The 26,419-nt window shown below is 48.0% G+C and overlaps 1 protein-coding gene across 11 annotated transcripts in view; it reads left to right on the forward strand.

Annotated features, from left to right (window-relative positions):
* The first annotated feature begins 13,515 nt into the window (after positions 1-13,515).
* Positions 13,516-26,419, forward strand: part of PPIP5K1 (diphosphoinositol pentakisphosphate kinase 1) — a 153,532-nt gene continuing 140,628 nt past the window's right edge. For 7 of the 11 annotated variants that reach the window (XM_078854702.1, XM_073304631.2, XM_073304633.2 and 4 more), the window contains exons 1-5: positions 13,516-13,566; positions 18,654-19,342; positions 23,122-23,317; positions 23,392-23,482; positions 25,921-26,006. In XM_078854702.1, coding sequence (XP_078710828.1) covers positions 19,196-19,342; positions 23,122-23,317; positions 23,392-23,482; positions 25,921-26,006 — 520 coding nt within the window. In that variant the 5' untranslated portion in view covers positions 13,516-13,566; positions 18,654-19,195. Of the gene's footprint in view, positions 13,567-18,653; positions 19,343-23,121; positions 23,318-23,391; positions 23,483-25,920; positions 26,007-26,419 lie in introns of those variants that run through there. The other 4 variants (XM_073304629.2, XM_073304638.2, XM_073304640.2 and 1 more) reach the window with 4 other exon arrangements.

Consider the following 26,419-nt stretch of genomic DNA (forward strand, 5'->3'; position numbering starts at 1 on the left):
TCAGCCGCTTTCCAGCCAGGCCCCGGGCCAGCTCAGCCGCTTTCCAGCCAGGCCCCGGGCCAGCCCTGCCAGGGAGCCAGGCGGCGGGCTGAGCTAACCACCCCCTTGCGCCGGGAGTCTTGGGGCGACATAGAATCATAGGCCTGGAAGGGATCTCCAGAGGTCTCTAGTCCAGTCCCCTGCACTCCTGGCAGGACTAAGTGTCATCTAGACCATCCTTGACAGGGGTTTGTCCAACCTGCTCTTAAAAACCTCCAATGATGGAGATTCCACAACCCCCCTGGGCAATTTATTCCAGTGCTTCACCACCCTGAGAGTTAGGGAGTTTTTCCTAATCTCCAACCTAACCCACCCTGGCTGCAATTTGAGCCCATTGCTTCTTGTCCTGTCCTCAGAGGTTAAGGAGAACAATTTTCCTCCCTCCTCCTTGTAACAACCTTTTATGTATTTGAGGACTGTTGTCATGTCCCCTCTCAGTCTTCTCTTCTTCAGACTAAACAAACCCAATTTTTTCAATCTTCCCTCAGAGGTCATGTCTTCTAGAGCTTTAATCATTTTTGTTGCTCTTCTCTGGACTTTCTCCACTTTGTCCACATCTTTCCTGGAATGAGACAGGCCGAGGCCCAATCAGCGCGGAGCAGAGCGGAAGAATTACTTCTCATGTCTTGCTTACAGCGCTCCTGCTAATACAGCCCAGAATGATGTTCGCTTTTTTTGCAATAGTGTTACATTGTTGACTCATATTTAACTTGTGATCCACTGTGACCCCCAGATTCCTGTCCACAGGACTCCTTCCTCGGCAGTCATTTCCTTTACCATAAGCAGCTGTGGAGTTTTCCCATAGGCAGGGACCTGCCTCCTTCCAGCCCTGCAGTTGCCCTGGCAATTTGCTCTGTTTCTGAGTCTATTGCTGCTTATTGACCTGCCAAAATGTTGTGGGGCTTTGGCACTTCTAAAAAATGGGCTCAGTGTGTCTTGATTTGCACACACAAAAATGGAGGCACGCAGCAATACAGGTGGCTTAGTGCAATGACATTTGCCCTCTGAATGTCCTGGCACTGTAGAGCTCCAGGGAGCGCTCACAGGCCTTACCCACCCCGGCCCATGGCAGACTGCGCTGCACTGCAGTGAGCCAAGGGGGGAGGGTGCGTATGCCCCTCTGCTCCAACACTGTCGAGCCCAGAGGCTGTTCTGTGGTGCTCCTCGGGACCAGGTCAGCTCTCGGTGGTTCATGGATCAGGGAGCTTACAGCCAGATTTGTGCCCCACACGCCAAGATGTGCCAGGCACCAAGTCTCTTTCTGCAGCTGTGCAGCAGTCCCAACCCCCACTGCGACAGTGCCTGCTCTTTGTGCTTCACACCCTGCTCCCAGCAGTGGGGCCGTTTGAGCCGTCTTCCTAGGGGCCTGGGAAGTGAGGGAGGTGGGCAGAAATGGGACCAAGGTGGCGGTTGGAAGGAGTGGAGGAAGAAAGAAGATGGGAGACCTCAGCCCTGGATACTTGGGAAAGGAGGCTGGAGGCGTGGGAGGCAGATTTTGCCTGATACTGTTCATTTTGCAATTTGCACAGAGCAAATTCAGAGGGGAAAGAAGGTGTAAACGTTTAACCAGGAGGGCAATTGGAACAATTTCCCAAGGGTTTTGGTGGACTCACCATTACTGACTATTTTAAAATCAAAATGGGATGTTTTTTGTTTTAAATCTATGCTCTGGTTCAAAGGGACTTATTTTGGGGCAGATCTCTGGCCTGTGCTATATGGGAGGTCAGCCTAGATGATCACAGTGGCCCCTTCAGGTCTTGGAGTCTGTGAGTCCATGTAGAGGGCAGAGCAGAGATGGTGGCTCTTCGGGGAACATGGGGACACTGAGTCTCTCCTGGGGCTGGTGAGCGTGCATGGGGAGTGCACACGCTGCACACCCATTAGAATGGCATACGTTTCTCCCCAGAGCTCTGGCCCCACTTCACAGGCAGTGCAGAGGGGAGGTCTCACCATGGTCTCACCCCTTTCCTACACATTCCCACCCTTTTCTGCTGATTTGCTTCCAAGAGGGAGCCAGGACTTAGCTATGTCTTGTCACAAGACTGGGACTAGGGGAAAATTGGTATGAAACAGCCAACAAGACTGGGAGCCCTCTGGGGCAGGGACTCTCTGTCCCTGTATTTGTGCAGTATTCAGCACAGCAGGTCCTCCTGATGGTGACTGGGCCTTCTAGGCACTATGATAATAAAATAATTATTAACAAGATGTGTGCTTGTCTTTTCATCTACGGTTCATGTGTGGCTTTCCTTTTCAGACTGCAAGCTCCATGTAAGCTTTTTAATGGAGCCTCTACCTGGCACGCTCAGCCTCCTGCATCTCTTCTCCAACCCCCGTGGCTGTTTATAAGGTGTGCCGTGCTGCTGGACAGTTGGATAAGGGAATGAATTATTTATTTCAAATGTCCCCTCTGTCTCTTACACAAAAGGTGGGAGCCTGGTTCATAACACTCCCTCATACTTGTCCAGTTATCTTTGTGTGTGAAGCAAAATAATCCATTCCTCTTATGGAGCTACCTTATCAGCCAGCTGAGTAATACTGCAACACTCTTATCTCTCCTGAGTTCTCCTCTGCTTCATCTCTCTCTCTCTGTTACACACATACCCTATGGTCTGGCTCTCCCCCTGCCCCATAGTGGGTCACACCTCCCCCTCTGTCACCCAGACCCTTCCCCCTGAGACGTGAGCTGCAGGTATCACACTTCCCTTCTTCCTCTCTGTGGTCCCCATCTGGGACATGCCTTTCAGAAATAACATCCTCTCTCTCTCACTGGATTAAGAATGCACAATGCGGGTAAGACAGAGCAGAACTTCAGGATATGAGTGGCATTAGTTACTGTACTTAATTAAAGTCAGCACTGAGACAAAACCGTGTCTGTCTTTGCTCTGTTCCGGTGACCTTGGTTCTTTCTGCTTAGGTTCTTCTATTTGCATTTCTTGATAAACCACTGCTCTAAGGTGTGTCTGAGCCATGTTTACCTGTTGGCAGGTGCATGTAGGTGGTTGCTGTCACGTAGTTACAGTGACCTTTGGCATCAAGTGCAAGTGTGTGGTAGGAGCTGAAAGCTGCCAACTTGGCTTGGCCTTAATGAGAAACTCAGCATGGAGGAGAGAGAAAATCTGGATTTACTAGTTAGTTTGGTGACTGCCTCTAACTACTAACTTCCGCTAATGCCCTTCTCTCTACTGTTACCTTGTTCTCCCTCCTCCCACTAGGTCTGTTTCCTCACCTGTTGCATATTGTCTCAAACCTTGGCTGTGACCTCTCTGGGGTAGGGGTTGTCTCTTAGCCCTGTGGTAGTTCTCTTATCTGGAGTATTTTATGCATATTTAAAGGATCATGAACACTATTTATCAGTTAATAAAGAGGTTGCCAACTGTATTACATTTGTTATAGAAACCCAGATTCTGTCATATTAACTCAGTTTTATTAGGTGAGTTGTATTTACAGAGTCACCTGGAAAATACCAACATCGGCAATTGTTTGGTATAACTAATTCTGAGACAAACTTGGCAGACCAGAGCACTATTGTAAGGTTATGGATACCAACCATGAGCCATAACTACTCTCTTGGTGGCTTTATTGTCAAATACATCAACAATTAATGTTAACTTATTTCTGATAGCTTACTGTCAGCATTTTACATCCAGAAATGATGGAGCAAGTAGTGTTCCTTTTGTGCCTGATCCTACTCCCCTGAGGTCAAAGTGAGCTTTACCATAATGCCTTAGAACAGCGGGCCAAACTATGGGGTGGGCCTCCCTAGAGAGGCACGGGAATGTGTCCAGGGAGGTGCAAGCTGTGTGCCCCGCCCTTTTTTTTGAAGAATGCTGGTTGTCAGCCCCGGGTGGCTGGGCTCATGCAGAAGGGCTGTGCACACCCAGGAGGTGGGGACTGCTGGAGCACCGTCACTCCGGGACTGACAACCAGTGCCCTGGGCTAGGGCTCTCCTCCTCCCTTTCCCTGTTAATCCCTCACCAGGAGACAGTGGGGCTACGGCTGTCAGCCCTGGGGTGGCAGCAGCAGTGCAGAAGTAAGGGTGGCAATGGGACGCTAAGTCTGCTGTGAAAAGTGATGAGAAATATCAATTTCCACATTGCCTCCCTTACTTCTGTGCTGCTGCTGGCGTGGCTCTGCCTTCAGAGCTGGGTGCCTGGCCAGCAGCCGCTGCTCTCTGCTCTGCCTTCAGAGCTGGGTGCCTGGCCAGCAGCCGCTGCTCTCTGCTCTGCCTTCAGAGCTGGGTGCCTGGCCAGCAGCCGCTGCTCTCTGCTCTGCCTTCAGAGCTGGGTGCCTGGCCAGCAGCCGCTGCTCTCTGCTCTGCCTTCAGAGCTGGCTGGCGGTATATGTACTTGGCGACGGGGGGGGGGGGGAAGGGCGGGGAAACAGGGGGAAGGCACATAAACAGCTGCAGACACAAAGAAGAGGGACCCAAGCAAACAGGTTTGAGAACCACTGCCTTAGAGTATATATATGCAGACAGCATATATAGAGAGAGTTCATGTATATAGTCAGTGCAGACTATTGCACATAGGAATTGTTATGCTCTGCATAGCTGAAGAGTTACAATAAGAAAGGCAGTCTGTCTTGAGGTGAGGACATCAAGAGATAAAGAATCCACAACTTTCACTGGAAGCTTGTTTCAAAAGTTAAACACCCTCACTGCTGAAAATCTGTACCTAATTGTAATTTGAATTTATCTGGCTTCAGCTTCCAGCCATAGGTTCTTGCTATGCCTTTCTTCACTAGGTGAAAGAGACCTTTAAGATCTGGTGTTTTCTCCCTGTGAAGATACTCATATACCCTAAACAAATCACTTCTCAATCTTCTTTTTGATAAGCTAAGCAGACAGAGTTCCTTCAGTTACTCATTGTAAAGCATTTTTTCCAGTCCCCAAATATTACTGTGCCTCTCCAATTTTTAATATCACTTTAAAAGTGTGCACACCAGAACTGGATGCAGTGTTCCAGGATTGGTCTCACCAATACCATAGAGAGGCATCCGACGAAGTGGGTATTCACCCACGAAAGCTTATGCTCCAATATGTCTGTTAGTCCATAAGGTGCCACAAGACTCTTTGCCGCTTTTACAGATCCAGACTAAGACGGCTACCCCTCTGATATAGAGGTACAGTCACCTCCCCATTCCTATTCATGATCCCCCTGTCCTTTGGATGTATAGCCAAGGATTGCATTATCTGTTTTTGCCACTGCATCGCATTGGGAGCTCATGTTCAGCTGCTGGTCCATTATGACCCCTAAATCCTTCTCAGAGACACTGCTTTCCAGGATACAGTCCCCCATTCTATAGGTATGGCAGGCATTCTCTGTACCTCTGTATGACTTTACCTTTGGCTGTATTAAAACACATTTGATTTGAATAGAAGCAGCTTACCAAGCAATCCAAGTTTGCTCCATATGACTATCCTGTCCCCATTATTGTTTACCAATCCACCAAGCTTTGTGGTATTCACAAATTTTTTCAGCAATGATTTTATGTACCAAAGCATTGATAAAAATGTTGAATACCATCAAAAGTAAAATGGACCCCCCACACTTGAAACACCCCACTTGAAACACCCCATTCAGTGTTGATTTCTCATTGCCAACTAATTTTTTGAGATCTATCAGTCAGTTCTTAATTTTATTGATATTGTATGGTGTAAGTTTTTAACAGAATGTTGTGTGATACTAAGTCAAATGCCTTACCAAAGCCTAAGTATATATGTCAACACAGTTAGCTTTGTCACCCAAATTTGTAATCTGATCAAAGAATGAAATTATGTTCATTTGACAAGACGTGTTTTCCATTATTGATTGAATCCTGTATACATTTTTCAATTATTTTGCCTGAGACTGATGCAGTGATAAGCTGGAGCTGGTTCGCTAGAACTGGTTGTTAAATTTAGAAGCCCTTTTAGAACCAGTTGTCCTGTGAGGGAGAACCGGTTCTAAAAGGGCTTCTTCATTTAACCACTGGCCAAAAGTGGCACCTTAGGCGCTGACTCCATGGGTGCTCCTGGGCTGGAGCACCCATGCGGAAAATTTGGTGGGTGCAGAGCACCCACCAGCAGCACCCCGCCCCACACCCAGCCCCAGCTCACCTCCACTCCGCCTCCTCCCCTGAACGCGCCACCCCGCTCTGCTTCTCCGCCCCGCCCCCAGGCTTCCTGCAAATCAGCTGTTCACGCGGGAAGCATGGGAGGGTTGAGAAGCAGGCAGTGGCTTCATGCTCAGGCCCAGGGTGCTCAGGCCCAGGGTGCTCAGGCCCAGGGAGGCGGAGCGGAAGTGAGCTGGGGCAGTGGGGGGGGGCGTGAGGAGGGCCACCAGCACCACAGCAGGTAACCCGGGGTGGGCCGTGCAGCGGAACTGCTCCCCGCCCCAGCTCACCTCCAGGAAGGGGTACTGGCGGGGGGCGTCAAGGAACGCGGGGGGTTGGATGGGGCAGGAGTCCCGGGGGGTAGGGGTGGGCCATGACCCCCTCGTGGGGTGAGGAGGGAACCAGTTGTTAAGATTTTGGCAGCTCATCACTGGACTGATGTCATGCTGACTGGCAACCTAAGTCATCCTGCTTGTCCTTGTTGAATATTGGCACAACAATATTGAGTCAACAGTGTGCCCTTGTTGCCAAGAAGGCCAATGGCATTTTGGGATGTACAAGTAGAGGCATAGCCAGCAGATCGAGGGACATGATCGTTCCTTTCTATTCGACATTGGTGAGGCCTTATCTGGAGTACTGTGTCCAGTTTTGGGTCCCACACTACAAGGAGGATGTGGAAAAATTGGAAAGAGTCCAGCGGAGGGCAACAAAAATGATTAGGGGACTGGAACACATGACTTATGAGGAGAGGCTGAGGGAACTGGGATTGTTTAGTCTGCAGAAGAGAAGAATGAGGGGGGATTTGATAGCTGCTTTCAACTACCTGAAAGGGGGTTCCAAAGAGGATGGATCTAGACCGTTCTCAGTGGTAGCTGATGACAGAACAAGGAGTAATGGTCTCAAGTTGCAGTGAGGCAGGTTTAGGCTGGATATTAGGAAGTGGTGGTGGAATCTCCTTCCTTAGATATTTTTAAGGTCAGGGTTGACAAAGCCCTGGCTGGGATGATTTAATTGGGGATTGGTCCTGCTTTGAGCAGGGGGTTGGACTAGATGACCTCCTGAGGTCCCTTCCAACCCTGATATTCTATGATTCTATGATTATCAATCTTCCAGCCTCCTGGAATTCCCCAGTATTCTCAGATGTATTAAGAAGTCACATAAATGGGCCAGAGATTTCTTCCATCAACTCTATTAAGACTCTTGGATGTAAGTTATCTAGCTGAATGTAAGACCTTGGTCTCTGCTTGGTCAGAAATGTAATTACCTGTTTTCACTGCAGATGGAGGATTTCATGTCCAAAGACTCTTTCTTTTCCCAAACTTTGCTCCACCTTAAATACAAGACTGTAATGCACATACTCTAAAAACCCTAAAATGAAGAGATGGGGCATATTGAAGGCTTAGAAGTCCTGAGATTTGTTGCTATTTGAGCAGTGACTGCCTTCTGAGTTCTGAGAGTATGGGACCTCTGTTAGATGGGGTGGGATCTGAGTTACTACAGAGAATACTTTCCTGGGTATCTGGCTGGTGAATCTTGCCCACAATGCTCAGGGTTCAGCTGATCGCCATATTTGGGGTCAGGAAGGAATTTTCCTCCAGGGCAGACTGGAAGAGGCCCTGGAGCTTTTTCGCCTTTCTCTGTAGCATGGGGCACGGGTCACTTGCTGGAGGATTCTCTGCACCTTGAAGTCTTTAAACCATGATTTGAGGACTTCAATAGCTCAGACATAGGTGAGAGGTTTATTGCAGGAGTGGGGGAGGGGGGGTGAGGTTCTGCGGCCTGCGTTGTGCAGGACTAGATGATCATAATGGTCCCTTCTGACCTTGACATCTATAAATCTATGAACCTCCCTGGTTACAGTCAGCAGAGCAACATATTGACAAATCTTTAGTGAGCCAGAATTATTAATGATTTCAAAAGTGCTCCTGTAAAGCAACTTTTAATTTTCTCTCTGCTTTCCCCTCTTCTTGTAAAGCTAAAGTTATTTTGCCCGGGTATAATGTGTGGAAGCCACACAATATTTATTTGTTTATATTGTGCGCATCACTTAGGAAGCAAGAGGAAGACCAAGGACAGGGTAGGCCCGTTACTCAATGAGGGGGGAAAAACAATAACAGAAAATGTGAAAATGGCAGAGGTGCTTAATGACTTCTTTGTTTCAGTTTTCACCAAGAAGGCTGGTGGTGATTGGATGTCTAACATAGTGAATGTCAGTGAAAATGAGGTAGGATCAGAGGATAAAATAGGAAAAGAACAAGTTAAAAATCACTTAGACAAGTTAGATGTCTTCGAGTCACCAGGGTCTGATGAAATGCATCCTAGAATACTCAAGGAGCTGACTGAGGAGATATTTGAGCCATTAGCGATTATCTTTGAAAAGTCATGGAAGATGGGAGAGATTCCAGAAGATTGGAAAAGAGCAACTATAGTGCCCATCTATAAAAAGAGAAATAAGGACAACCCAAGCAATTACAGGCCAGTCAGCTTAACTTCTGTACCCGGAAATATAATGGAGCAAATAATTAAGCTAGCAATTTGCAAACATCTAGAAGATAATAAGATACTAAGTAACAGTCAGCATGGATTTGTTAAGAACAAAATATGTCAAACCAACCGGGTAGCTTTCTTTGACAGGGTAACAAGCCTTGTGGATATGGGGGAAGTGGAATATCTTGACTTTAGTAAAGCTTTTGATACTGTTTCGCATGACCTTCGCATAAACAAACTAGGGAAATGCAACCTAGATGGCGCTGCTATAAGGTGGGTGCAAAACTGGTTGGAAAACTGTTCCCAGAGAGTAGTTATCAGTGGTTCACAGTCATGCTGGAAGGACATAATGAATGGGGTTCCGCAGGAATAAGTTCTGAATCCAGTTCTGTTCAATATCTTTATCAATGATAATGGCATACAGAGTACACTGATAAAGTTTGCGGACAATACCAACCTGGGAGGGGTTGCAAGTGCTTTGGAGGATAGGATTAAAATTCAAAATGATTTGGACAAACTGGAGAAATGGTTTAAAGAAAATAGGATGAAATTCAATAAGGACAAATGCAAAGTACTCCACTTAGGAAGCAACAATCAGTTGCACACATACAAAATGGGAAATGACTGCCTAGGAAGGAGTACTGCGGAAAGGGATCTGAGAGATTGTGATGACATTGCCCATGGGAGCCAGCTGAGGTCACTCAATCAGAGTGAACTGCAAACAGAACAGGGCAGACAAACCCCAAACGCTGGTGAACATTCCAATACTTAGATTTACCAAGCCAGCACAAAACAGCTTATATAGTACCTCACTGGTTACTTAGAAGTCCGAACAATGCAGTTCCCTTAAAGTACCCAGCCTCAAGCCTCCATCCAGACACACATGTCAGATATGATGGTGATCACTGAAAATCTTATTTCATCATATAAAAGAAAAGGTTCTTCTAATCCCAAAGGATCAGCCACACACCCAGATCCAATGATAACTTAGATCTTACCCAAAATACACACTTACAGCCAATTCTTATTAACTAAGCTAAAATTTATTAAAAAAAGAAAAGAGAGAGAGAGTGTTGGTTAAAAGATCAATATACAGACAGACTTGAATTCAATTCTTGAGGTTCAGATACACGGCAGAGATCAGCTTGTAGTTGCCAAAAGTCCTTTTAGAAATACTCCATAGGTTATAGTCCAATATCAGTGACTGGCGATCTCAATCCTTATGGCTTAAGTTTTCCCCCTCTTGAAACCCAGAGCAGATCTGAGATGAAGAAGGATTGTGTCCCAAGGTTTTTATACATTTCCTGCAGCCTTTTGGCCTAAGAAAACAATAGGCTTCACTTTCCTTCTTCCAAACATCATGGCAATTAGCAAAAGATAATTTATCCATTAAACACTTCAAATACAGGTTATCACAACCTTCAAAGAGACAGAGACAATAATACTATCTCACTCAAATGTCTTCCTAAATGTTAATATTCCTTTTTTGATCTTTGAATCAAAGCGACAGCCATCGACAAGACTTGTTTGCTGACATCACAAGACCTGAGCAAACATCTACTCTTCTGTCTCTAACAATGCAGACTTGCATTTCAAAGCTCTATTCATTTCCATCTCTTCCTAACCAGTCTCTAAAGTTCGGCCATGCGTCAGGTCAGTCTGGGAGTTAATTAACTCTTTCTGGCCCTGTCACCTTTCAATGAGATATTAAATTACACTCAGAATGTCACAGGGGTCACAGTGGACCATAAACTCAATATGAGTCAATAGTGTAACACTGTTGCAAAAAAAGCAAACATCATTCTGGGATGTATTATCAGGAGTGTTGTAAGCAAGACACTGGAAGCAATTCTTCCGCTGTACTCTGCACTGATTAGGCCTCAGCTGGAGTATTGTGTTCAGTTCTGGGTGCCACATTTCACAAAAGATGTGGACAAATTGGAGAAAGTCCAGAGAAGAGCAACAAAAATGATGAAAGCTCTAGAAAATACAGAAGTGAAAGTAAGCCGGCATACCGGCAAGAGCCGGTGCACCGTACTGGGGCAGCCCAGCTTCTCCAGGGGGCAATTTAAAGGGCCTGGGGCTCCCAGCAGTGGCTGGAGCCCCAGGCCCTTTAAATTGCCTCCAGAACCCCCTGCTGAAGCCCTGGGGTAGCGGCTGCGCAGCTCCGGCAGCTACTTAAAGGGCCCGGGGCTCCCCTGCTTCTACCACCCTGGCCCTTTAAATAGCTGCTGGAGTCCCCCCGCTACTCCAGGGTTCCAGGGGCTATTTAAAGGACTGGGGCGGTAGAAGCAGGGAAGCCGCAGGCCCTTTAAATAGCCCCAAGAGCCCTGGGGTAGCAGGGGCTCCAGGGGCTATTTAAAGGGCCAGGGCTCCAGCTGCCTCTGCTGCCCGGTCATTTAAATAGCTGCTGGAGCCACACCGCTTCCCCAGGGCTCCAGCAGCTAATTAAAGTACAGGGGCAGTACAAGCAGGGGAGCCCCGGGCCCTTTAAATAGCCCCCAGATCCCCAGGTTGCTGCTACTACCCCGGTGGGGGAGGAGGAGGAGGAGAAGGGGGGGCAATTACCGCACAGGGTGGGCTGGGGCTGGCTCTGACCCCCTCAGCCCCGCCCTTCCACCATAGGCCCCGCCCCTTCCGGGGGCCAGAGCTGGCCCCAGTGTACCGGTAAGTCACTCGACTTACTTTCACCCCTGAGAAAATACAATCTATGAGGGAAGATTGAAAAAACTGGGTTTGTTTAGTCTGGAAAAGAGGAGACTGAGAGGGGACATGACAACAGTTTTCAAGGAGGAGGGAAGAAAATTCTTCTCCTTAACCTCTGATGATAGGACAAGAAGCAATGGGCTTAAATTGCAGCAAGGGAGGTTTAGGCTGGAGATTAGGAAAAATTTCCTAACTGTCAGGGTGGTTAAGCACTGGAATAAATTGCCTAGGGAAGTTGTGGAATCTCCATCATTGGAGATTTTTAAGAGCAGGTTAGAAAAACACCTGTCAGGGATGGTCTAGACCAGTGCTTCTCAAGCTATCTGATGTGGGGGACTGGCAATTTTATTTTCCAATGTGCGCGCAGACTGGCAGCCGATTGCTCGCGGACCGGCACCGGTCCGTGGACCAGCACTTTGAGTAGCACTGGTCTAGATAATACTTAGTCCTGCCAGGAGTGCAGGGGAATGGACTAGATGACCTCTTGAGGTCCCTTCCAGTTCTATGATTCTATGATGTTATCTAGGCATAAAAAACAAGATTTATGGCTCAATTCACTCAGCCCCCCAGTGGTAGAAAGTAGTCTTGAGAAGGGTTGCAGAAGCATGATGAACCTACAACCCTCTCTCAATGGGGCGGGGAATCAGAGCCAGTGAGCACCGCACAACAACTAAAAACTATTTCCCCATGCTAATTTCCCCCCCTACTATTACTCACACCTTCTTGTCAACTGTTTGAAATGGGCCATCCTGATTATCACCACAAAAGATTTTTTTCTCCTGCTGATAATAGCTCACCTTAATCGATTGGTCTCACTACGAGTTCGTATGGCAGCCTCCATTTTTTCATGTTCTCTGTATCTATCTATATCTATCTATCTCTTCCCACTGTATTTTCCACTGCATGCATCTGATGAAGTGAGCTATAGCCCACGAAAGCTTATGCTCAAATAAATTGGTTAGTCTCTAAGGCGCCACAAATCCTCCTCGTTCTTTACACAGAAAATAGGCTCTGCTGGCCTGGCTAAACAAGGGAAAGCACACTTTCTAGGTAGCCTCATCTGATTACAACTTTAAAACAAACCCACCCACATATATATTTGCATTCAATAGAAAAGGATGCATGGTCTTACATCAGGAAAATAACACTAAGAAAAGTTTGGTATGACAAACTTTGCCCTTGTAATACATTTGTTAAGATAAAGGCAGTAGCCGCTTCAGAATGTTCACACACACACATGTTATTTGAATGCAATTATATTTTTTCTTTTTTAGAATAAATGTATACTAATGTTACCAATCGCATGATGTCAGTGCTTGTTTTTATGGTTAGATATCAGCCTGTTGCTAGATACCTTGTGACTAGAATCAGCTATTTGGAGACAGAGGGATTGTCACTTCTGCTCACAGTTAGCTCTACATCTGTGAAAGGTTGCTTGCTGTGTGTAGCCCCGCAATTGGTTGGAATCTATTTCAGTCCTGCTGTGTACAGTATAAGCTGCAGCGTACTAAGATACTCTAACAACTCAGGACCACACTTTTAAGATAGGTGCCAAAGGAAAACAGCTCAACATTAGGGGTCATTTTTTCCCCCAGTCAGGGGTACAGTGTTTTGTACCCTCATCACTCCACTTGACACAATTTTCTTCTGTCCACCCAGGAGGTGGCCCCCGCCCCAGGAGAGGCATGGGGGGGGGTCCTGAGGCGCCCCCGCCCCAGGAGAGGCATGGGGGGGGTCCTGAGGCGCCCCCGCCCCAGGAGAGGCATGGGGGGGGTCCTGAGGCGCCCCCGCCCCAGGAGAGGCATGGGGGGGGTCCTGAGGCGCCCCCGCCCCAGGAGAAGCATGGGGGGGGTCCTGAGGCGCCCCCGCCCCAGGAGAATCATGGGGGGGGTCCTGAGGCGCCCCCGCCCCAGGAGAGGCATGGGGGGGGGTCCTGAGGCGCCCCCGCCCCAGGAGAGGCATGGGGGGGGTCCTGAGGCGCCCCCGCCCCAGGAGAGGCATGGGGGGTCTGAGGGTCCCTTTCTAGGCGAGGGACGGGGGGGCTCTGAGGCGGCGCGCCGGTCTCCTCACGGCTCCCTCCCGGCACTACCCGGTTCAGCCTCCACGGCTCTACGGGCCAACCAGCCTTACCCCCCCTTCATGCCCCGCCCCCGCCTCTGCTCATTGGCTGCATGTGACAGTAAGCACGCTGCGATTGGCTAGCCGTGGCTGGCAGGTTAGGTTGCGCCCGGAGGGTGGCAGGTGAGTGCGGGGAAATGGCTGCGCTCTGCGATTTAAACCAGTAATGGAGCGGTGTGCCGCGGGGCCGGCCGCGGGGTCGGGGGGAGCCGGGGGTCGGTCCCGGGGCGGCGGGGCCGGGCGGACGGGTCGCTCGGTCCCGGGCCGCCGGGGGGAGCCGGGGGTCGGTCGGTCGGTCGGTCCCGGGGGGGGCCCGAGGCGGCGGGCTCGGGCTCGGGCTCGGGCTCGGGGACGGGGCTGGGGTCGGTCCCGGTCCCGGGGCGGGGGTCCTGGGCCATCGCTGCTGCGCGTGGAGCGAGGGCGCGGTTTTGGCGGGGCTGAGGGACTCTGCCTGGGGCCGGGGCGCGGTGTACCCGGGGCCCCAGCGAGCTCGCAGGCCCCGGCATGCGGGTCGGAGTTGTCCTCCACCTCAGTCAGAGGCTGGGGGAGCAGGTCACCCTGGCCTGCGCTGGCTGCGCCCCTGGGGGCCGGCCTCTGGCCACCTCTGCTCCCTTCACGCCTTTCCCCGCTCGCTGCCTCTGCATCTCACAGAGCTCTGGCCGGTTTGGGGAGCCAGGAGGTGTGAGCTCGGCGCCAGGCTCGTGGCTTCACAGCAGGGCACTCCCTATTCTCCGCAGCCCGGCAGTCGCTGCCTGGGTTGCTGCGAAGCCCTCGGGGATTCTTTGAGACTGGGGGGAGAGCTGATCCCCAACAGTCTTTCAGGGCTCTCCTCTGAAATAGCTGTCATTCACCCGCGGACTGGCCAGCTTTTGAAGGGTAACAGTGCCAAAGACTGCTATAATGGGCTTCCTCCGCTGTCAAAGTCTCTCAAGCATGAAATCAAATTAATAATACACAAGTTTAACAGAGGTTTGAAATTCCATTAAATGCACCACAACACTGCAAACTGCTCCAGTCCTGCTACTCTGGAATCTCTTTGTTAGGTCTGTATTAGACCCTCATGAGGCTAACTTAAAATAGTAGGAGAATTGGGCTCTTACTGCAAAGGGTGACACTAGTGGACAGTCCAGAACATATGGTAACTTGAGCCCATCCCTTTCAATCTGTAGGCCCTCTTACGTTTTCCTGTTCAAATCTTTGAGTGGGCTAAGACTTATGAGGGGTTTGTGTGGAGAGAGCCCTTGTTCAAATTTCTAATTGTGGACTTGCTTAGTGTTCAGTGGTTTGGAGTGCATCACAGAGTGGCAGAAGAGTCAGCCTAACCAAGGTTCAGGCAAACCCAGGTGGTGGTGTGAAGCTGAAGGAGAAATACTTTGCATTTATTTTGGAAGTAGCAATGACCTTCCTTGACGGGTTTTGAGAGGTCAGGTGTGTCCAGGGTCTTCCCCCTGAAGCGATGTCCTTTTTGAAGCACTGTGTGCTGTTGTCCTTGCTGAGAAGATCAGTAAGGTTAGAAACCAAGCCTTACCCTATGCCATGGCCTGCGTCCTACACAGTATGGTTGTGGTGAAGGAAGGGGCCCTTCCCTCCACTTTGGGTGGCAGGGAGCAGCGGTTTGGGGCCCCTTTAGCACCCTGGAAACAACAGTGGAGCTCCACTCCTGTTGGGAAGGACAGCAGTGGCGGGAGGGACAGCAGTGGCAGCAGGGGTCCTCTCCTGCCTTGGCAAAGAGGAAGGAGTGGCAATAAGGGGTGGTGTTTACCCTAGCAGTGAGGGTGTGTCTGTCTGAGGAGAGCAGTGTGTCTAGCCACTTCTTCCCCTTCCACATGGATCTTCTCTAGTCTAGGATTTAAAGTTGTGATATTAACATGTTGGGTAACATTACACTCTTAAATCCTAGTCTAGACAAGGCCACGCAGTTCTCTGCTAGTGGTGTTGGTGGGGCCCCCAAAGCTTTGGGTCATGGAGTTCACTACACCATTGAATTGCGTGCAGCAGTTCACCTCCTGAGCTAATATAGACTCTGCAGATTCTAGCAGACATCACTGCATCTGATACTCATTTCACCTCTTTTAGGTTTGTCCTCACAAATGAGGGCTAGAAACTCATTTTTAAATGAAAGCTGAACTGCTGAAGGTATCCTATGACTTCAGGCCTATAATATATGCCTTAAGATGGCTTTGGTTAGAGCGACATTCTTGGACCAAACAAAAATATCAAGTTGAGAGAGCATAAATGCATCTGCTGCCTTGGCTGAGTTGGATTGTGTCTCACGCTGGGGCATGCTGGTGATCTTTCATGGGGAGAGTGGCTTAGAACCGTAACCTGCAAATGGGGCCCTTATCAATGAACCAATTATCAATGCTTCCTTATGGCCTAGTGTGGATAAGGCACTACCCTTGGAGTCAAGAGACCTGGATTCAATTGCCAGCTCAGTCAGACGTCCTGTGCGACTCTGGATAAGTCGTTTGCTCTGTCCTGTGTTACAGGACTGTTGTGAAGATCAAGTCTTCTAATGATTGAGAGGCTTAGATGCTGTGGTAGTGAGGGCTATGTAAACACCAAGACAGGAATGCTGCAGGGTGTGTGGTCCCATACAGAGACTGTTCCTGTCCTGGAGATTTTATGATCGAGAATACTAAGGTGGATTTGATTTAAATCAAATTGATTTTAATCATGATTTAAATCACTAGTCACGAAGACTCGATTTAATCATGGATTTCTACATAAAAGTGCATTCTTGTTGGTTGTTATAACCTTAATACATATTCTTCACAACTCAGTGATAGATGAGACCCAAAGTGGGTCTCTTACGGCCTGCTGCAATTATAGGTTTTCCCTTCTAGTGAGAGAATGGTATGGTAGATCTCAAATCAACGAAGGCTACACTCAGAAAGACCTCAAGACTTCTGGAATATGCTGCTCAAACAATTTCATTTTTGTTTCCACTGCCTGTCCCTCCCTTCTCACATTTATCTCCAGACGTCTTCTCCTTGTCCAGATCTATTCCGCCCCCAACAATCTTCTATTCATTGAACTTTTTGAAACTTTGCACTTTTAGAGAGAGGTAAGGGATTGACTCTGTGTACACAAATTTGCAGAGGGACGATAGGGTTGAGGTCTGTTATTTCTCACCTCTATATAATTTTGTTTATTTATTTAAAAACTGTCTTTGCTGTTAACAAGCATGTTATCTCTGTTGAGAACTGCAAAACTAAGCATCTCTGATGGTATCTTCTAGACGGTAGCACCGAGTCCCATTGGGTAGATAGAACGATTAACCTAAATAATCTATACAGAAGCCCCTGGAACCCCATAAAATTGGGTCTCTAATCCATGAACTATTAGAATTTATTTACAAAACTTTTTTTAAACATTACATGACTATATTGTCTCATACTATAGAATTAGAATTTATAATCCCTATTCCATGATGAGATATCTTTGAGCTATCATGTATCTTAATTAAAACTATCTTTAGATAGGTTTTTTTCCTCAAAAAACATTTTATTAAAAAATACGATTTAAATTAAAAAAAATCTGTTTTTTTTTAAAATCCATTAATTTTTATCCACCCTGGAGAAGACACACGTTGACAAAGTGTTGGCAATGGCTATATAATACAAAAGCAATTGCATATGGTGCGCCAAGGTTCCACCTCTGCTAGAGAAAAGGATGAAATTATCAGAGTGTGTAGATCATGATGATGTAAGTTTTATCTAAATTAAGTGCAGTGCATTCCCTTAAAAAATGTCTCTCTCCTATACTTCCTACAACTTCATTGTCACTGGTGGAGTATCAGAGAGAGTGCTAATATCCACAGGGCATCATCAGTTTGTCACTGATACTACTCAGAGCAGGTCTAGATGACATGGTGGTAAAACAGCCAGTGGCTGCCTGGGCTCTGCTGGTGCACCTACTGTAGCTACCATTGTTGGAGCTGGGCTGGTGGTGTTAATGCAATGATGAGAGTTTTAGAGGTTGGAGTGGGGTAAGGTGACATGGAGGCCTGGAGACAGAGGCGGCTGCATATAACAGCATGGTGGCATGCTCTCTGGGGTTTTGTCTGGCCATAGCATAGCAATAGTTATCCACCTAGAGGAGAGCCAACCTGCTGCTGCTGCTGGCTGCTGCTTGCTTTTCTCAGTCTTTGTTTCCCTTGACCTTAGTGCAGCATTCAACATGGTGGCCCACTCTCTTCTCTCAAACTCGGCTTTCTGTTGTGCTTCTGGGGTCCCTTCCAACCCTGATATTCTATGATTCTATGATTCTGTTCCTGCCTCTCTCCCCTCTGTCTCCATAATTATAGTTCCTGTGCACCAAAATCCTTCCTTTATGGAATCCTACTAGGTTAAATTCTTGGGCCTTTGCATTCTGTCTACCTGCTCCCTCTCTGTCATCACTTTATAATTCTAAAGAATACCTACTGCTTATACTCAACTGTACCAATCTTCCAGCAGCTTTAATAATTCCACACGCTGGGGCGTCTTGGCCTGGTAAAATTATGGTTTCATCTCTTGCGAGCTAAATGTCTGAGCCAATAGTAACTTTCCTAAGTAAGAGAAACCTCCTCAAGTACAAGTCCATCTCCTCTATCACCCATTTGCATTCACTACAAATTATAACAAACCAAATTAAGCTATATGGGTGTAAAGCACTCTTCTACTGATCTGAGTCTCCACGCAGGAAGGCTGCACTGAATTAATTAAATTGATTTTGGTTGCTGTGATTTCTCTGTGAAACCTGGGTCTCCTAGATAGGAATCTGCAGAATTGGAGAGTAGTTGAGTTGTTTCCTGGCCATGGCCCATTTAATGTGTGTGGAAGGCTTGTGGCACCATGAAACTACTTTTAAAGCCGTGGTCCAAGATTGCAGCCAGACAGAATGGATGAAAATAACAATTATTTAAAGAACAGACATGTTGGATTTAAAACTATTTTTAATTGAACTTTTTAAAAAATGTGTGTTTAAACTCTAATGTATGGAAAAACTATGCCTGCCTGGGGAGTGCATACAAAGGGGTGCCTATTTTTTTGTCAATTGAGCCCTAAGTGACCTACTTATGATTTAGATCTTAAGAAATCCTGACTTCCGGTCACGTGCTCTAAATATTGCTTCCCATTCTCCATGGAGTGTCCTGAAATTCTGCTACCCCCACCATACTAACTTAAGTGCCTTGTGTGATTTGTCTTTTTGGTTTTTTTTTGTAGGCCTTCCTGACCGGCGAAGGGATTGAAGCTTGGGGGTTGGGAAGCAGTCTTCATTCTCTCCTTCGCTCCCCCACCACCCTCTTGAGTATCAGCTGGTGTTCTCAAGGATGGGAGATTGATGTAGTCAGCAGTCTGGAATGTACAGCATTGTAAGGGCTAAGTTTCATCACGTCCAACTCATTAACTTTAGCAATGACACCATTCCCCTCCCAGCTAGTGCAGATGGATTAATTGCACATTGGAGGTGCCTGTTTGAAATGGCACTGGATGCTGGGCTCCCCCAGCCTGCTCTCAGGGCACCTTCCAATATCACTGGCTTCTGCCCCCACCCAGCCTAAAGTCTTCTTCCTCCAGCCCCAGGCACCTTCCACCAGTACTGCTATTACATTCCTGGGTTCATTCACACAGCACTAGTCCGGCCCCACCCACCCTAGGCTCTCTTCAGTGGCATCAGCCCTGGCTTGCTCCCCATTGTGGGTTCTTTTTTATCCTGGTTTGTACATGATGATTCCAGAGCGGGATGGTCGGCCACCCAGGCTGTAATGTCGTCCCTGACGACCTCCCATGAGGGCGAGAGCACCACTCCCAGGTTTTTTGTTGGTACCAGAGATGATGAGACAGATTTTCTGGGATCAAACATGAAGACAGACGAGATTGATTTCTTTGAGGACAATGAGGAGTCAGAGTCGGTAAGTAGGTCCTGGTGCTATGGAGTGGGGTGCTTGTGTGTGTCCCATGTCCAGCTTTCTTCTCGGTTGCTTAGTTTTTACATGTGTGGTTACTTTTGAGGTTCCAGGCTGTCACAACCTGCAGGCCATACAAACCAGGCAGTGTGCATAGTAGTATGGAAATGTAATGTCCTAGATCCCCATCACTAAGGCTATGATTTTCTCACGGAGATCACGGAAGCCATGGAATCGGTGACTTCCTCTTCAGCTCCTGGGACCTGCAGGGTCTCCCTGGCAGGGGCCCTCCTGTAGCTCCTGGCTACAGCAAGGGAACCCCAGAGTTCCAGGCCACCTGCGATGGGGCCCCCAGAGCTCTGAGCTGTCCAGGGGTGGTGGGGGGAACCCGGAGCTGAGCCCCCCATTTTGTCACAGATATTTTTAGTAAAAGTTATGAACAGATCACAGGCTTCCATGAGTTTTTCTTTATTGCCCGTGACCTGTCCATGACTTTTACTAAAAATATCCGTGACAAAAATCTTAGCCTTACCCAACACCAAATGCAGCACAATTGCTCCACTGTTCTCAGCACCCAATGCTCGGGCAAATTCTAGGGTTTTTTCTTTCAGGTCCTTTAAATGGTGGTAGCAACAGGGTGGGCTTGGCTGCTTCGCCCTTATATTGGATCACAGATCATCTGTACCCTGATATTACAGGCTGCAGAAAAGAGTAATCTCCTTCTGCTAGTGACTGCTTCCTTTTGCCTCTGTTTGCAAACCCCCTGACTGGCCTCTCTCCCAACCCCCTTTGTAAGTGGGATTAATTCAGAGGCGCAGGCACTGCTGTACCTTTTCTTTCCTTTGGAGCTCTATTACCCCTTTATCATTCTTAGTTACTTGAAGAAATTCACCATGAATAATGCAGACAGACCGCACTGAAGTTACCACGTGACAGTGTTTTCTGTGTGGCACTGGCCAGGGGCCCTCTGGGGGGCTTTGCAGGACTTCCATCTGTAGCTTTATGGGTTCTGACCCTTTGGCCTTGGGTGTGTGATATGGGCTGAGCCTCCGAGGGTTAATGCAGACAAGTATTGTACCATAAATAGAAGGGGGAGCTGTGTTCACATGAAGTGTGGTGGTGGACTGGATGGGAATAAGCAGAATGTTTTCTTATGTGAAAATGATGAAGTAGCTCCCTAGAGAGTCCTCTGTTTCTCTTGCTGCTGGAGGGAGGGTGTTGAAACTGACAGGGTGTCAAGATGTTTTCTTGATAACTGGTTTAATAATGTGGTGGTTGGGGGCATGAGGGATTTGAATTCCTTTGTCTCTCCCCTTGCCATATTGTCCTGGATTGTAGTGTTCATGTCACTGCTTCATATTTGTCTGGGGCACATAAGAGCCTAGATGGAGGTTGCAGAGCATTTCCTATTGTAAATATTTCCTTAAACATGTTGGTGTGGGTCAGTGACCATTACAAGAAGAAGAGAAAAATTGTTCTCCTTAACCCCTGAAGATAGGACAAGAAGCAATGGACTTAAATTGCAGCAAGGGTGGTTTAGGTTGGACATTAGGAAAAACTTCCTACCTGTCAGGGTGGTTAAGTACTGGAATAAAGTGCCTAGGGAAGTTGTGGAATCTCCATCATTGGAGATTTTTAAGAGCAGGTTAGACAAACACCTGTCAAGGATATTCTAGATAATACTTAGTCCTTCCATGAGTGTGCAGGGAACTGGACTAGATGACCTCTCCAGGTCCCTTCCAGCCCTGCAATTCTATGATTCTATCTCTTCTTCTGGGGTATTTAGCTTATTGTCAAAATCCTTCTAAACTAATAAGATGATGTGACGTTATTGACATAACCTGGGACCGTATAGCTCATGGGCCATCAAGCAGGCTAAGCAGAGCTGACACCAACTTGTCTGGGGTGTCCCCAGAAGCATAGCATAAGTTTGAAGTACAGAGCCAATATTCATACCTTCAACTATAAAAATGGTACACATATACAGATAGCATAATCATAACCAGCAAACCATAACCTTGTTTTAGATACCTCATCTGACTCTCTTTATATAAGATTTGGTGCAACAACAGGACCTTGATTGCAAGAATGATCTATATGTTCCCAGGTTATGTCAATAACGTCACAGATGGTTTGTCTGAAGATCCCATTTGTGCAGGATTCTGACTCCCGGGTCTAAGCTTTTTATTAAGAGACCAGTAGAACTCCTCTGACTCTTAATGGTTTTTACCCTTGCGGCCAGTGGTAGTGGGAGTAGAGTGCTAGCCAAAGCCCCTTACTAAATGCTACTCCCACGTGTAGATGCTGACCTCTGAACGCTCCAGTCAGTCCCTACTCTTTCCTTGACTCTGTTGGCAAAGAAGCGCCCCGCAGGAGGCTGGTCTCATCATCTCTGCTCCTGTCCTTCTAAAAGCATACTGCCATGCCTCATCAGGTAGAAACATTGGCACAACAAGGGCCAAGCTATTTAAAAAACAGCCATTCTAGCAGCTGCACTGGCTGTGACTGCTGGAATCAGGTTTGCAGAGAATTCTCATTCTGACTCCTAGTTTTCATGCACTCTTAATCTGAAACATTTGCGTTTATCTGAATTCTCCTGTTTGTGGTGTCTTGTCATAGGGGACTTTAATAAAAAAAAAAAAAAAAGAAAGAAAGAAAAGGGATGGGGGGGTGTTTGCACAAATTTTCTTGAGTTCTTTTGGTGTTACTGGTGGGGAATAGGGGAGGAAGTTACTCGCTGTTTTTAAGAATAAAAAAAATAATTATAAGCATTTTTGCAGATTCAGCCCATGAACTTTGTGGTAAAACTGCTTTTAAAGATGGCAATTTCTAACTGCAGAATGAGTGCTGTGTGGAAGAGAACATGTGCAAATTCTCATGCTTGTCCATGATCTGTGTTTGCTTGGCTGTGCATGTGCTTGTGTCACCAATGTGTATGTGTGCAAATCACTTTTCGCATGTGTATGCAAAGAGGAGATGTTAGAACCACATATTAGTTAAGTTATAACAAGTTATAAGCTTGCAGTGCTTTAGAGAGTGACTCTGATGCTAGTAAAAAGAAAAGGAGTACTTGTGGCACCTTAGAGACTAACCAATTTATTTGAGCATGAGCTTTCATGAGCTACAGCTCACTTCATCGGATGCATGCCGTGGAAACTGTAGCAGACTTTATATATACACAGAGAATATGAAAAAATACCTCCTCCCACCCCACTGTCCAGCTGGTAATAGCTTATCTAAAGTGATCACCAGGTGGGCCATTTCCAGCACTGGAAATGTGCTGGAAATGGCCCACCTGGTGATCACTTTAGATAAGCTATTACCAGCTGGACAGTGGGGTGGGAGGAGGTATTTTTTCATATTCTCTGTGTATATATAAAGTCTGCTACAGTTTCCACGGCATGCATCCGATGAAGTGAGCTGTAGCTCACGAAAGCTCATGCTCAAATAAATTGGTTAGTCTCTAAGGTGCCACAAGTACTCCTTTTCTTTTTGCGAATACAGACTAACACGGCTGTTACTCTGAAATCTGATGCTAGTGTAGATGTTCAGAGATAGGAGGGAGAATCTTCCGTGTGCTGGAGAATCGGTGTTTTAAGATGCTTTTAATAGTTTTCACCTGCTGAATCCTGTGTCGTGGGTGGGATCTAAAGAGAGAATGAAGCATGTGTGTGGGTTGGGGAAAGCCCCATGTCTGTTCACAATTGCTGCCTCTCTATGCCATTTGCAATTTGAATTCACTGAGCAAACTGGCTCAATAATAAGCTTCCTGCTTCTCCCCTCAGCCTCCAGAACGGCAGATTGTGGTCGGAATCTGTGCCATGACCAAAAAGTCCAAGTCAAAGCCCATGACCCAGATCCTGGAACGTCTGTGCAAGTTTGAGTACATCACAGTGGTGATCATGGGAGAAGATGTCATTCTGAACGAGCCAGTGGAGAACTGGCCTCCTTGCGACTGCCTCATTTCCTTCCACTCTAAAGGTCTGTGGCAGCCCCTGACCCACAGGCCTGGCAGCAGGGAACTTGCATTAATAGCACCTTTTGCTGTTTTTCAGGATTCCCTCTGGATAAGGCAGTTGCTTACGCCAAGTTGTGCAATCCGTTTCTGATTAATGACCTTGATATGCAGTATTACATCCAGGACAGGTAGGGGTTCAGTGCCTGGAGAATCTCCTTCCTTCCCCTGCGGGTGAACTGCCTGGCTGACTCTGGTCTCCCTGAGTGCTATACAAATGCTGCTGCTGCTTCACCTTCCCTGTGCTAGTGGGTAGAAGGGATGGAGGAGGGGCCTTGGTTGCCTCTATTTAGCAGGTTTTTGGGACATGATCTCCTCATAACTTCCAGGTGGGATGATGTAAGGGGAAGGAATGGACTTACTCGGATGGAAGCAGGTGTATTTTGATATTTCCTGATTAGTACAGAGTGTGGGAAGGGCAGAGTGAAGTAGGGCAAGGGAGTGAGCTCACAGAATGAGAGATTAGTAAGGACAGGTCAGATCCTGGGGTAGGGAAGCAGGGAGTGGCAGCAGCAAGGGCAGGTGAGATTCTGGGGATGAGGTGGGAACAGCCAGCATTTTTGTAGCTATGTGCTAAAAGGTTAGACTCCTGGAGACCTAGCACTTACTTAGGGGGTCTAGCACTTGCAGCTCCCAGGAACACCAGCTGATTTGTGGGTGCCCAGCGCCTAACAAATTCAGGCTGTATATCTAAATATGGGTTTAGAAGTCAGAGTAGGCAGCAAGGTTTGAAAACTTTGGCCTTGGATGTTTAGGGCTAGAGTGTCACACCCAGCCCTCCCCTTCAAATTTGCATTCCCAAAACGCTCCCCTGGAGTTGTGTGACTGGCATGCCCTCAAACTCTGATTGGCAGATGCAAAGAAGGTAGTTATTGGTGTGAAAACTATAGCTTCCCCATTTGGGACCCGTGAGTGTGAGAACTCTGCTGCTGTTAGGTGTCCCTGACCAGGGTGGAGGTTTCTTGTGGTATGGTCTCTACCACGCTTACTTGTTGCTGTCCAGTGCTGGAGGGTGTCGAAAGTGGTGCTCTGCTGTGCCTAGGTGTCCAGGTTGGGTGGGTGCAGGTGAGTAGGATGGGCACCCAGCTACCATTAGATTGTGACAAAGTGGGAATATTTTGTAATATTTTTGAGGCCTGTTTGTGCCTCAGTTTCCCCTATATGCTACATTGTTACCCAGTGGGGTGGAAAAGGACTGTTTGCTCTCAGGGCATGCTGAGTGACATAGGTGAGGGTGTTGCCCCGCTGTCTGGGTCTTAGTCTCCATATCAGTGGAGCATCTGAGAAGCCACTTGCAAATCCAGTTGCCAGAACATTGACACCTACCAAGCAATGACCTACAGGGGTATGGACTTCCCCACCTCTACTTAGGGAAGCTGAACAACAACCCCCAGCTTGAGATCAAAGGACAGGAGAGGCATGAGGTGGGGGATAAGAGCTGGCAGCTGGAAGGAGTTGGGGCTCTCACCTGGTCTGATGCAGGAAATCAGACAGCAAGACAGACAGAGCTTGAACCAAGGGGTTCACTGCAGCATGGCTGGGCTTAGGCTGGCCAGAATGGACTGTGCTTTAACCTTCAGTTCTCTATACTACCCTAAAGCCTCCCTAAGCTGTGTTCCAATTGATTAATAAACCTGACTGTTTTCACAAAGTTGTGAGTGTCACTACAAACGCTGGGTGAGGTGCATTAATTCCCTAAGAGTGTACAAGTCTCCATCAGGAGTCTGAGTTGGACTTGCTGCATGGTGCTTACGGTGGGAAGCAGGGGGGCTGCAGGCTCAGAGGTACAGTCTAAGGAGATGGGGAAGCTGCGTGGCTTACCCTGGAGGAAGAGTGAAACCCCCTAGGAGATCTGGCACACTGAAGGCATTCCTCCAAGAGACCGGGAGCCATAGCACTAGTCCTGTGGATCCATGACATGGGTATCCTAGTTCAGGGTGGGCAATGCTTTGCTGCTCACAGGCATTCCAATCAGGGATGGGAGGTAGACTTCTCTGGGCAGGTGCATGCAGGTGCTTTGCCTCCCTTAGTGTCATGACTGGGGCTTAGGCAGTCAGGCGCAGTGGTCACGCAATGTGGCATTCTTAGTGGTTAGAATAGTGGCTGTTAGAGGCCAGGAACAGCTCCGACAGTCAGGAACCTGGGGTCAGAGCTGGGGTCAGGGATCCCAAGAGCAAGCCGAGAGGCAGGTCCATTGCTACAGCTGGCAAGGGAGTCCACCTTGCTGCATAGGCATTCCTGGAACTCCTCTTGGGCTTCAGTGGGATGGCTGGACCAGTAAGGGACCACAAGGAAATCTCTTGGTCTGGGCTTTCAAGGTGTAACTTCCTGTCGTGTCTGTCTATGTGGTGATGCCTGTGGTCCTTCCATGGCTCCCGGGTGGTGGCATGAGGGTGCCAGCCATCCTGCAGACCTGGGTTCTAGTCCCATCCACGTTGAACCTCAAACCTAGACCTTGTTGCATTCACTCTACTTAGTGATAAATCTTCAAGTTTTGTGTCGAGGTCACAGCTATGACCTTTCCGCCTATTGTGTTGGCTGCCACTGACTTCTTGCCCTGTCCCTGCAGGCGAGAAGTGTACCGGATCCTGCAGGAAGAGGGCATAGACTTGCCCCGCTATGCTGTGCTTAATCGAGATCCTGACAAGCCGGATGGTGAGTGTACCCAGGGGGCAGTGGGAGTGACAGATGGCAAGTTCATCTCCCCAGAGAGCTCCGCTTTAGGTGGCTCGGCCTCAGAAGAGTCTGGGAATAGAGCTCGGGTACATAGGGATGCTGATGCTTCTCAACCTCCATTTACAAACAAACTGGTGTGCCTGGCTCCCCTGTGTGCCCTTGGTTACTAAGGCCTCAGAGGGCCAGCCTGATGCTATTCCCAAGTATCCTGTGCAGCACACCCCAAATGCCTGGGCAGTGTGGCTGTGATCAGAGCTGACTCCACCAGAGGAGTGCTTCCAAGGATGGTGCTAAAAGGGACTTGCTGTTAAAGATCAGACCTTGGTGGCAAGCCTGAACAGACATGATTCGCAGTCTATGCTGCTGACCCTGACGTGGGATAGAGGAGTGAG

Source organism: Lepidochelys kempii, chromosome 10, assembly GCF_965140285.1.
Source record: "Lepidochelys kempii isolate rLepKem1 chromosome 10, rLepKem1.hap1, whole genome shotgun sequence".
NCBI lineage: Eukaryota > Metazoa > Chordata > Testudines > Cheloniidae > Lepidochelys > Lepidochelys kempii.